Source organism: Chelonia mydas, chromosome 27 (genome assembly GCF_015237465.2).
Source record: "Chelonia mydas isolate rCheMyd1 chromosome 27, rCheMyd1.pri.v2, whole genome shotgun sequence".
In the NCBI taxonomy this organism is placed as follows: domain Eukaryota; kingdom Metazoa; phylum Chordata; order Testudines; family Cheloniidae; genus Chelonia; species Chelonia mydas.
Window position 1 is genome coordinate 7,382,966 of NC_057860.1, and position 12,256 is coordinate 7,395,221.

Below are 12,256 nucleotides of genomic sequence, written 5' to 3' on the forward strand. Positions count from 1 at the left end.
CCTCCCCGGGGCCCCAGCTTGCCCCTCCCCTCCCCTCCCCGGAGAGCTCCTGCCCCCTCCCCTCCCCGGGGAGCTCCTGCCCCCTCCCCGGGGCCCCAGCTTGCCCCTCCCCTCTCCGGGGAGCTCCCCGGGGCCCCAGCTTGCCCCTCCCCGCCCCTCCCCGGGGAGCTCCCGCCCCCCCCCCTCCCCGGGGCCCCAGCTTCCCCCTCCCCGCCCTGGGGAGCTCCCGCCCCCCCCCTCCCCGGGGCCCCAGCTTCCCCCTCCCCGCCCTGGGGAGCTCCCGCCCCCCCCCTCCCCGGGGCCCCAGCTTCCCCCTCCCCGCCCTGGGGAGCTCCTGCCCCCTCCCCTCCCCGGGGCCCCAGCTTGCCCCTCCCTCCCCGGGGAGCTCCTGCCCCGCCCCCTCCCCTCCCCGGGGAGCTCCTGCCCCCCCCCCCCCCGGGGAGCTGCTTGCTCCTGCTCCGCTCCCCCCTCCCTGCGGACACTGCTCCGCTCCCAGACAAGGCGAGCGGGAGGCGGAGGCGGCGGTTGCGGTTGCTCCTCCCCGCCGCGAGGGGGCGCCGCGCGGCGCTGCTGCCGGCCGCTCCCTTTCCTCCAGCCCGGCCAATCTCGTTGGCGCCGGTGGGTCCCTCTCTCCGCCGCCCGGCCCGGCCCGTCTCGTTGACGGCGGAGGATGGCGGAGGAGACCCCAGTCTGCAGCTTCCTGTTCAAGAAGCGGGGCCCGGCGGCCGGCAGGGGGCGGCGCAAACGCCCGGGCAGCGACCAGGAGCAGGGTGAGGATGGGGGAGGGGCCGAGCCCCGCTCCGGACCGTGCCATTGTTCGGGGGGGAGGGGGGGAGGGTGTGTTTCCTGCTGAGCCCTTATCACTGATGGATTCTGGGCTATACCATTTGTACCGCGGGGGTGGGCGCTGGGCTGGCCCATTACCTTCGGGGAGGGTTTCTGGGCAGGCCCAATATGACGGGGGGAAGGGTTGTCCCATTATCGGGGGGGAAGGATTTCTGGACTGTCCTATTATCACTGGGGAAGGGTGGGGGACGGTTTCTGGGCAGGACCAATATGACGGGGGGGGAGGGGTTGTCCCATTATCGGGGGGGAAGGATTTCTGGACTGTCCCATTATCACTGGGAAAGGGGGGGGACGGTTTCTGGGCAGGACCAATATGACGGGGGGAGGGGTTGTCCCATTATCAGGGGGAGGATTTCTGGACTGTCCCATTATCACTGGGGAATGGTTCTGGGTTGTCCGAATATTATGGGGATGGGGAGGGGTCTGGACCGTGCCACTCTCCTGGCAGGTGGGGGAGCCCTGACAGACTGGATGGGCCTTGGGGGGCCCTGCACTGTGCGTAGCCCCATGATGGGAGCTGAGCCAGCTTTGCCCCGAGAAGGGGCCGGATCCCCCTGCAGCCTGGTGCCCAGCCCCCATACAGGCTGAGTGGCCCCCAAGAGCCCTGTGCCCAGGGCCTGGCCTGTGGGGAGCGCTCCTTGGGGGGAGGGAATGGGGCCCCACTCTGAAGACCTGGCCTGGCTACTCCTGCCCCTCCAGTTGACGGCCTCTTTTGCTCTGCAGGGAGCAGCAGCGATGAGGGGAGCACGGTGGTCCGGAAGGAGAGGCGGCGGGAAGCCCACAACCCCATGATCCAGAAGGTGACAGAGCTCATCGCAGAGATGCCCAGCTCCACGCACTGTCCAGTCACTGCATCCCACTCCCTGTGTAACAGGCCTCCCCGTGGAGTGCGGGGCGGGATGGGTCCCATGTTCGGACCCAGGAATCCTTGGGGGAGATCTGCAGAAGGCGCTGTGCACCAGCACCACGAGACTGCCCACCAGCATCCTCGCCGAGCCATGGCGGTGCCATACGCTCCTCTGGAGTGGATCCAGTCAGTTTATAAGATTTATCTGGGCCCATGACAGATTCAGATTATGCAGGATTCAGATTCTCACTTAAAAAAAACCAAAACAACCCTATGTTTTGGGCCCTTCTGGTTGTGGGAAAATCTTTTCAAAGGTGACCAGTCAGTAACTCGTGCAGAATTGTCTTTCGGGGTCTGCAGGCATCCTCGGCCAATGCCCTGCTGTGAGAGAGGAGAACTTTCCGTCTTCTCTCAAGGGTGTAATATCTTTTAAAGCCTAATGAGGACACCTAAAGGACCTGATTTTACAAATCTCGGTGTGCAAATGCACAGATTGGGTAGATGCATATGAAAATGACCAACAAAGGGCAGTAACTGGGAGATCTAAAAGTGCCCCATGTGACTTTTACCCAGAGGGATGCAGTATGCCACAGTAACTTTAGTAACTGAAAATTTAGGCCAGGGCTACACCGGTAGTGCTTTGCCAGTATAACTATACTGGTATACTATACCAGCAAAGGGCTTCTAGTTATTTGCAGCTTATATCAACACAGCTCGCTCTTTTACCAGTATAGCTTATTTCACCCCCACCCCACTCCAACTGAAAAAAAAGTTATACCAGCACCAACGCAGTTTGGCCTGAATAGCGGCATCTACCCTAGGGGCTTCTGCCGGCACTGCTATAAGGGTCAGGGATCACACCCTTGATTGACAGAGGCATGGTGGCAGAAGTCTGTAATGTACGTACAGCTTTAGTTATTGTGTATGGGTGCTATGGCTCGCTTGATCTTTTCACAGACCTCCTATTGTTACCCATTGGAGATGCACTGTAGATTGAGGGAAATGAGTGGTTCTGACATTGCAGGCCCACAGATCCAAATTAAACCTATCACTTGGCTCTCTTAACACAAGAATTTAACTTTGTGGTGCCCCTCTCTTGGTCTAGGAGAACCAAAGGTGTTTTGCTCCGCCTTCCTTCCAGCCCAGAGGTGGCTGCATTAAACCAGTGCTGTGTCTATATGGGCCCTGATTTCGACAACTCCACTGGTTTGCCTTCCTGGGCTGCAGCACTATCTCTGGCCAACATGTGATGGGGAACGTGTCCGGGTGTTGCTGGTGGTGGATCTTTCTCGGTTCTTCAGATATTTGCCCTCCCATCTTTCAGACCAGGAAAAGTGGTAAAGAGAAGACCTCGTATGGGGCAAGCAGCAGTGATGATGAAGGAAAGTCTCAAGGAATCGGGGTCGCTTACAAATCAACGAGATCAGCGGTAAGCACAGTGCAGCACGTGGCTTTGAAAGGGGCCAGAAGGGAAAATTAGATCACTTAGTCTGCATAACAGAGGCCAGAGAGTGTGTTTGGTAGGTTTTATGATTGGCCTCAGGATCAGGTTTTGTTTTTGAAACTCTATTTAGTGTCCATCTGGTGCTTTTCTCTCTCTCTAATGTCTATCTTATCTGGCCCCCATCACCATAGTATTTGAGTGCCTCCCAGTCTTTAATGGATCTATCCTTACAACACTCCCATGAGGAAGAGCAGTGCTATTATCCCCATAGTACAGATGGGGAGCTGAGGCACGAGGTGGCTAAGTGACTTGCCCAAGGTCACACCGGAAGTCTGTGGTGGAGCAGGGAATTGAACCCAGGTCTTCATTGTCCTAGGCCAACACCCCAATCGCTGGAGCAAGGAACTCAAAGAACTTTACAAGAGGTCAGTAACTTTATCCCCATTCTGCTGATCGGGAAAGTGAGGAACAGAGAGGAGAAATAACTTTCCTAGGGTCACACAGAAAGTCAGTGGCAGAGTGGGAAACAGAACCCAGGAGTCCTGATGCTCAGTCCAATGCCCTAACCGTGCAATTACAAAAAGAGATGTGTATGTGACTACAAATCCTTATTGGTGTAGAAATTTTGACTGTCTTCCCAAATAAACATCACTAAAGGCCTTTTTGCTTGTAACATAGACTCTTCTCTAGTACTGGAGATCCAAACAGCGTGGTTTAGTGCAGGAGAAGCAGACACTGCCCTATCTAGTTTAACTGCCCTGAGCTGAACAAAAGCCTAAAAGGAACAGTCTACTCGTATGGGAAATCAATTGGATTGAGTTTAATCTGAGGAGGTGCTAGTAATGCAAACAGACTTTTTTAATGCTTGCCATGTTGTGGTAGCTGAGTTGGTCCCAGGATATTAGAGCGACAAGGAGGGCGAGGTAATAGTTTTCATTGGACCAGCTTCCATTGGTGAAAGAGACAGGCTTTCGAGCTACACAGAGCTCTTCTTCAAGGCAAGAAGTGGTACAGATCTCGGCTTTGACATGCATTCCCGCTCACTTCCCCTCTCTGTGCCCCCATTTCCTCCTCTGTAAAACAGGGATAGCGCTGAGCTGCCTCCCACAGGGGTTGCAATTATCTATTAGTTCATGTTTGTACAGTGCCTTGTGACGAGCTCAGGGCTGCGATTATTATTCACCGCTTGGGTGTCAGGGAAAGGTCTGTGGCTGTCAGTTTCACACCCCCCAGCAGAAAGTGGGAGGTGCTGGAGAAGAATGTGGCTTTTTGTTCATCTGCTGGAAACTCCAGAGCTCAGTTTATTTGTAATCAGAGGCCGGGAAGCTCCCACCTGGATATAATTGTACTTAAGTCTCTGCACTGTGGGACTGTTGATAAAGGGTTGATGAAGCCCAGTATTAATAGAAATGTTTTCACGATATTAAAAAAACAGATGTATTAACTAAATTAAATGGTAAACCTCCCACAACTGGGTTAGAAATCCAGACAACAGCCTTTGTAGGAAGCATGGTTTAGTGGTTAGGGCACTGAATTAAGAGACCTAGGTTCAATTCCTAGCCCTGCCATCGGCCTCCTTGGGCAACTCCCTGCAAAATAGGGGTAAATGCTTCCCTATCTTCGGGAATAAAATCCATGAATGAGTGCGAGGTGTGATAGAAGGACCGAGATGTTAAAGAAGCAGGAAGTGAAATGGGCTGTAAACACAAAGTGACACCAGCCTGGTTAGGTTCATTGTCAAGGTACCAGAGTGAAGTGCAACAAGCAACCAACTGATATCAGTGGAAAGTGACTGCCATAAGAACATAAGAATGGCCCTACTGGGTCAGACCAAGGATCCATCTAGCCCAGTATCCTGTCTTCCAACTGTGGCCGATGCCAGATGCCCCAGAGGGAATGAACAGAACAGGTCATCATCAAGTGATCCATCCCCTGTCACCCATTCCCAGCCTCTGGCAAACAGAGGCTAGGGACGCCATTGATAGGTCTATCTTCCATGAATTTATCTAGTTCTTTTTTGAACCCTGTTATAGTCTTGGCCTTCACAACATCCTCTGGGAAGGGGTTCCACAGGTTGACTGTGCATTGTGTGAAGAAATACTTCCTTTTGTTTGTTTTAAACCTGCTGCCTATTAATTTTATTTGGTGACCCCTAGTTCTTGTGTTATGAGAAGTAGTAAACAACACTTCCTTATCTACTTTCTCCACACCAGTCATGATTTTATAGACCTCCATCATATCTCCCCTTAGCCATCTCTTTTCCAAGGTGAAAAGTCCCAGTCTTATTACTCTCTCCTCACATGGAAGCTGTTCCAGACCCCTAATCATTTTTGTTGCCCTTTTCTGAACCTTTTCCAATTCCAATAGATCTTTTTTGAGATGGGGCGACCACGTCTGCACGCAGTATTCAAGATGTGGGCGTACCATGGATTTATATAGAGGCAACATGATATTTTCTGTCCTATTATCTATCCCTTTCTTAATGACTCCCAGCATTCTGTTCACTTTTTTGACTGCTGCTGCACATTGAGTGGGTATTTTCAGAGAACTATTCACAATGACTCCAAGATCTCTTTCTTGAGTGGTACCAGCTAATTTAGACCCCATCATTGTATATGTATGGTTGGGATTATGTTTTCCAATGTGCATTACTTCGCATTTATCATCATTAAATTTCATCTGCCATTTTGTTGCCCAGTCACCCAGTTTTGAGAGAGGCCCCATTCCTTCAGCATCGTGCATTTATCCTGTGCTCCTGACGGCAGGATCTGAGCAGCTTTCTGCACCGGGGGAGTCTTCTCTTGACTGTGAATGGGGAAATGTGCTTCTTGCATTTCAGAAACCTGTAGGTCCGGAGGACATGGGAGCGACGGCTGTGTATGAGCTGGACACTGAGAAGGAGAGAGATGCCCAGGCCATCTTTGAGCGCAGCCAGAAAATCCAGGAGGTCAGTCAGCCATCACGTGTAAAGCTAGAGCTCTGCGGGGGGAGATGATATGTTCATCTGTTTAGTCATACACTTTACCCTGTCTTCTCATTGTCCAGGGTTTGCTGAGGGCTGAGGGGCTGCTTCCCAGTTGAAGTGTGTGTGGGGTGGGGGTAAGGGGTTAGTAGGGGAGAAGGGCCCGGTTTCAAATCGACCTGCTTAGTGCAAGCAGTGGGAAGCAGTTTAGCCACGGGTGCCTGGTCATTTACATGGGACCTGTGGTTGAGAGGTCTAAGCCTGGAACAAGGGATGCTGCAAATCAGGCCGAAGCGGCTTTGGCAGAACTGACTGGAATAACAGGGTTCTGCAGGTGTGCTGGCAGAGGGGTGTGTGAGAATGTGTTGGTGGACAGGACTGAGATAGCAGTGGGGGCTGCAGGTCAGGAGTGAGGCGCACTGGCAGAGCTGGGTGTGGGGAGCCCAGGGCTGGGATAGCAGGGGGCTGCGGGTCAGGATTGAGGTGCATTGACAGAGCTGTGGTGGGCAGCCAGTCCTGTTCCACGCCTTTCTTCCAGGAGCACCAAATTCGCCCACTGATTTTGAAAAATGGAAGTCGGGGGAAGCTTTATTTTCCCTAAGTTTGACAAGCCAAGTATAAATCCCTTTCCCTGGTTACAGTGGTCACCTCCTGGCTTTCATGGCCATCCCTCATGCTCTGAGAAGGGAGTTGCGGGGGAGGATGGATCGCAGAGAAGGTTGGGGGCTGGCGGGGCCGGGAAGCAGATCTAGGAGACTGGGAAATGGAGCTTTCTTCCCTGTTTTCTTCCTCTCCCTATGTAGGAGCTACGAGGGAAGGAGGACGATAAAATTTACCGGGGGATCAATAACTATCAGAAGTACGTGAAGCCCAAAGATACATCGATGGGGAACGCCTCCTCGGGAATGGTCAGGTAGGTGGCCTGACTTTTTAGATCGGGGAGCCATGCTGTCCGGGCAGCATGTGGAGAAGCTTGCAGCATGGGCAGCAGACATGCGTCTGTTCTGGGGACAGGGCGTCAGTCTCCAGTGTAGCAAGCTGGCCCCTTTCACCAATGCTACCCTCCTTTTGAAGACTGATTCAAACCGGAACCTGACTGTCGGCGTCTCAGATGCACCCGTTCTAAGCATTCTTCCGCCCCTTTCAGGAAAGGCCCGATCCGAGCGCCGGAGCACCTGAGGGCCACCGTGCGATGGGACTATCAGCCCGACATCTGTAAAGACTACAAGGAAACGGGCTTCTGTGGCTTTGGAGGTGAATGGACCTTTCCCTTTCCGCAGCACCCCAATCCCATCCTGAGTTCCAAACTAACTAGCTGGCCCCTTTTTAAAAAGAACATCCAGGCCGGCACAAGTTCTCCAGACACTGCCAGACTCACAAAGTGGCGTCAACCCAGCCAAACGCTTGTAGAGGCAAACGGCAGCATTTAGATGGCTAATGACCTGAACTTGCAGTCCATGAGTAGAGGATGTCTACGGATCTAAGCAGGACATTTCTGGAGGATGGCCACAGACTTCAGACAGCCTGTCTCTTTGTTTATATAGTGCCCTAAATGCACAAGGCGCTGAGTCAAAGGCAATTGATTTCTACAACTTGAAATACAGTAATCACCTGACAAGGTGGATCTTAGCCAGAGGATCTCAGCATGATTGTAAGATAAAAGATGTGCTATAAAAAGAAGAGGAACCTGTCCATTCAGTGGGTATTATTGACCGGGGTGACGGAGTATGGGTGTGTGGTTACAGCTTTGGACTGGGAGTCGGAGGTCTAGAGTCTATTTCCAACTCTATCACTGAGTGTCCCTCTGTAACGTTGGGCATGTCTCCCCTGGCAGGGAAGAGAAGGTGTGAGGGGATGTGCTCCGCCCATTCCTTAGCGTTTGTGTGTCCCATTTGTGGCCTTGTTCTGCCATGACGGGGTGAGGGTTACATGTTGGATGTGACACTTCAGTGCTTGGGAGCCCCATTGATCAGATCAAGATGTAAACTGGGCTCTGTAGTCTCCATGAGCCACACCCCTGCATTAAACAGGAGGGGGGGATTGCACGCTGATAAGTTGCACCTCTCTTGGGCAAAGCACAGTAGCCCCTGCAGTACAGCAGCCATTTATAAACCACTTGCAAAAGACGGTAACTGAAGAGTAGTGGGAGGGAATGCTAACTCCTTGTCTGTTTGTCCTGCTGCAGACAGTTGTAAGTTCCTCCACGACCGCTCTGACTATAAACACGGCTGGCAGATTGAACGGGAACTGGACGAAGGACGCTACGGAGTCAACGGTACAAAAGCAGTCCTCTCCCTTCTCTCCCTCAATTCCATTCTCATGTGGTCTTGCAGCGTTGGTATTTTAGAATGGGCTAGACTGAGGGCTCTTAGGTGATGACGGGTAAAGGAGAAGTGATCAGTGACTCTTTCCCTGTCTCAAATGACATGCTAAGTGGTGGGTGACAGGTTTAAGTTAAAGATAAAAAGGACAGTCCTTCATTGCAGCGGGTCACAAAACTGTGGAACTCCCTGTTGCAGGACTGTAGAATCCAATCCTGCAGCTGGATCGCTATGTCCAATAATTGCTGCTGTTCCGAGAACTAAGAAAGCACTGAACAACTCTGCTGCTTCAGGATGATGGCTGGTTGCCACGGGGGCTGGAATGAATACCCCTTCCATGAGCAGCATTGCCCAGTGGGCCAGGTTCATCTCCCGGGGGATGGGGGCAGAGGAATTAGGCTTTCTGTGAAGTATCAGGTATGCCCTAGTGCCAGAGGCAGACTGTGGCCAAGAAGAATTAATGGCCTGATCCTCTTTCTGAAAACTTCACCCCAGGTAGTCTTACCCCTAAATGGGTACTGATCTGCTGTTGCTCACGGCCCAGGAGCGAGCTATGGGTGGGGCTGGTGGGACATCTCCCTGCCTTTCGGCTGCACTCTGGCTGCTGCACGTTCACATGTATTTCCCCACGTGAAACAGGGCTATTCCTTGCCGCTCCGCCGCGCAGGTGCTGGCAGTTGCTGCGTCTCCAGGCCACGGGCTGCGTGGCGCTTCTGACCCGTGGCAGAAAATTCCAGGGGCCAGGCTGTGTGTTCAGCGGATGGGTTTGGAGCCGAGTGGTTCAGTGGCAGCTAGTCTGGGAGGAGCACGCGGAAGGCAGCCTCGCTGGTGTCTGCTTATAGGAGTGAGTGGGCGAGGCAGAGGAACCTGCTCCTTGGGGGATGAGCAGCGAGCATGTTCGCTCATTAGACCTAATTATATCTCCTTACCACGCAAGCTGCTGACATCCGAGACGCCTAGCTGCCAGAGCTGGGTTATTTCTGGCCAAGGACCGGGCCCACCTGCTGAGTGATTCCTGCGCTGGGGGTAGTGCGTGCGCCGGGCTCTGGCGGGCTGACTGGGGTGCCCCTCTCTGACCACAGTCAGGCGGCAAATTGTTTTCTCTCCTGCAGACGAGGAAAACTATGAGGTGAGCAGCGATGACGAGGACCTGCCCTTCAAGTGTTTCATCTGCAGAAGCTCCTTCAAGAACCCTGTGATTACCAAGTAAGCAGCCGCCTCTGGTGCTGGGATGGGGACACAGTGATCTGGCTTTTAGATCACTTACTGAGTCCATCCCTCGCTCTCCGTGGCCAGTGTTATTGCCCTCCTCAGGGTGACGCTGCATCTGGGCCTTTCAGTTTCTAGCTGTCTGGACCCTTCCCTGGCGTTTTTCCAGCACCTTCCCTCCAAGGCTCCCAAAATGCATTCATTGTCCATTGTAAAGCACTTCCCATTGTGACAGCAGCTGTTTTATTCTGGCTTTTATCACCAGCCTTGAGATTTTTTTTCATCCCAATGCTTTACCGGTGCTTCATAAGCATCATTATCCCTACTGTACACATGGGGAAACTGAGGCACAGGGCAGTGAAGGGACTTGCCCAAGGTCAAAGAGTGATTTGGTGGCAGAGCTGGAAATAGAATCCAAGTGTCGTGATGGGCATCCCACCCTACCATCCCGGCAGTGATGAGCTGGGAGATCTTTGTGCCTCGATTGGGAGCCTCTCCTCTGATTTGACAAGGTCTTGTGAGCACGTCCAGGGGTTTGGTCTCTGGAGCATCAGCCCGGCTTCCGTGTAGGACTCCTGGGTGCAGTTCTCAGTCATGCTCCCTGGCCTGGGATCACTGCAGAAGCAGCAAACCCAGTTCTTGGGAGCAGGGGCAGATCTCTTGGGTGTAGCACCTTGTGCCTTGTTCTCGTGCGGGAGGGTCTGCAGCTGGTCCTAAGGCTGTGGGACGTTTCTTCTGCTGCATTTGTACTGTAACAACCCCCCAGGCCAGGCCTTGCCATAATGCCCTTAGCAGGTGCAGGCTTGCTGCTATGGGCTAGGGAGAACGCTAGCTGCTCGGTTCCCCCCGGGTCCCAAGGGAGTGAGCCATCAGTGCCCTCCTGTCTTCAGGTGCCTCTCAGAGATGGTGACTTTGGGTCTGTCCCCTGCAGCCACTCCTTTGTGGGAGACTTACCCTGGCCCCCTTGTTCCCTCCCGGCAGGTGCAGACACTACTTCTGCGAGAGCTGCGCCCTGGAGCACTACCGCAAATCCAAGCGCTGCTACGTGTGTGACCAGCAAACCAATGGTGTCTTCAACCCAGCCAAAGGTGCCTCACCCCTCCCGCCCTGCCCCCTTCTGGGATCACAGGCCTTTCTTTAATGCCAACCGGGGTGGATGTTACTGCACTGAGTAGGGAGAGCCACCTCCTTCTCTCCAGGTGGCGTGGCTGAGCTTAGCACAGGCTGGATCACTCCCCTTGCTAAACAGATCGGAAAATACAGATGCCCTAGTGAGTTGGGTTAAAGCTCTGAGCTGGTCTCCAGCCTCCATCTTGAGGCGCCAAGAGCTGCATGCTCTTCCCCTGCGAACAGCTGGCCAAGTGGAGCCAGCAACAGAGAGGACCGGGAAGACCTTCTGATGGGCCGGATCCAGTTTTCTGCCTTGGGTGGGACGTGCTGGGCAGGGGAGCAGCCTGACTGGACACAGTAACCAAGAGCATCCAGAGGGTCAGTGCTGTATATGCCTTTAGGTCACCTTGTGGCAGGAGGTGGTGGAACGTCCTAGAAATCATGTTTCCCTCTGTCTGCTGGGGATTACCCAGGAGCCATGAGGCGACTGCTCCCACCCCTAGCCCTGCCTGAGCGATCGCAGCTGTCTGCCCGAGCCCGCCTCTTGGAGGCCCCAGCCCCTCTCCCAGCTGGCCCGACACCTTGATAGCCCCTTCACCTTACTGGATCCTTGCCTGAGAGCAGAGCTGCAGTTCCAGGGCTCGTTTCAACCCAGCTGCACCTCCCAACAGCCAAATCTACCTTCCATGGCTGCTGCTGGCCCGGTGAGGGCCTTAGCTGGCACTGAGGGCTATTTACGGTTCTTTGGGGAGAAGCAGCCCTTGGGAAGCTCAGGGCCTGTTCAGAGCCTCACCCCTGCTCCTCTTGTCTTTTGCAGAGTTAATGGCAAAGCTAGAAAAGCACAAGGGTGAGGAGTCGGATCCCTCGGAGCATGGAGATGAGCCACAGTAGCACAACTCTCTCCCCTGTTCTTCCTCCCACACCCACCCCTCAGGGTTTGTAATTATCCCAATAAAAGTTTGTAGAAAAGACCTGTCTACTTTGGATTTTGCTTCGAGGAGACTGTCACAGGCAGGTTATTAGCTTGTTAACCCAACCACAAGGATCACTAGGGCACCCCCTTGCGCTGAGCTGCCAGAGTAGGTCCTTTAGGTGTCAGCGCCCCAGTGGTCTCAAAGTGGGAGACTAAGGTGAGGAGGGTCTCCCAGCCAGGCTAATGCACAACACAGCCTCCAGTCAGCTGCTAGAGAAAACGTGCCAGCCAGGCCCTTGCTGTACTGCCAGGACTCAAGTGGCAACTTTCCTGTGCTAGAAGGTGGTGGTGGGTGGGCTCCTGCATGCTGGGCTGCAGCATTCCCCCCACCCTCCATGGCTGTAGGACCACGGTGAGGCTCTATCACCTCCAGGCTGGAGCAAACTGCATTTTAAATCACACAATGAGACCCTCACTTTACAAGGAAGCCTTGATTTGCCCGGTGAGCATGAGACACTCGTGGTCTCTGCTCCCTGCCAAGCATGAACCCAGAGATGCTTCTTCCCCAGCTGGTCCTAGTGAGGTTTCTTTAAAGGGTGATGCC

General features: G+C 53.9%; 1 protein-coding gene across 4 annotated transcripts; it reads left to right on the forward strand.

The window, feature by feature from the left end:
• Positions 1 to 474: 474 nt before the first annotated feature.
• Positions 475 to 11,708, forward strand: LOC102934851 (E3 ubiquitin-protein ligase RNF113A). Of its 4 annotated transcripts, XM_037887010.2 has the most exons (10): positions 490 to 770; positions 1,570 to 1,646; positions 3,018 to 3,122; positions 5,977 to 6,084; positions 6,903 to 7,012; positions 7,247 to 7,353; positions 8,285 to 8,374; positions 9,533 to 9,626; positions 10,611 to 10,717; positions 11,557 to 11,708. In XM_037887010.2, exons 1-10 carry the CDS (start codon positions 671 to 673, stop codon positions 11,628 to 11,630), a joined length of 972 nt encoding a protein of 323 aa, XP_037742938.1. In that variant the 5' UTR covers positions 490 to 670; the 3' UTR covers positions 11,631 to 11,708. The 4 variants fall into 4 exon arrangements, 3 of the variants coding, with proteins under 3 accessions (XP_043392806.1, XP_037742938.1, XP_037742940.1); XR_006287676.1 differs by lacking the exon at positions 11,557 to 11,708 and having other exon boundaries at positions 485 to 770; positions 9,533 to 9,928; positions 10,462 to 10,717; XM_037887012.2 differs by lacking the exon at positions 490 to 770 and having other exon boundaries at positions 2,799 to 3,122.
• The last annotated feature ends 548 nt before the right edge of the window (positions 11,709 to 12,256 follow it).

What these genes read in the sequence shown, in the direction of transcription:
- LOC102934851 (XM_037887010.2), top strand. Translation starts at nt 671, where the DNA reads ATGGCGGAGGAGACCCCAGTCTGCAGCTTCCTGTTCAAGAAGCGGGGC. An exon ending in AGGACGCTACGGAGTCAACG is followed by an intron (nt 8,375 to 9,532) that starts GTACAAAAGCAG and finishes TCTCTCCTGCAG; the next exon opens with ACGAGGAAAACTATGAGGTG. An exon ending in TGTCTTCAACCCAGCCAAAG is followed by an intron (nt 10,718 to 11,556) that starts GTGCCTCACCCC and finishes TGTCTTTTGCAG; the next exon opens with AGTTAATGGCAAAGCTAGAA.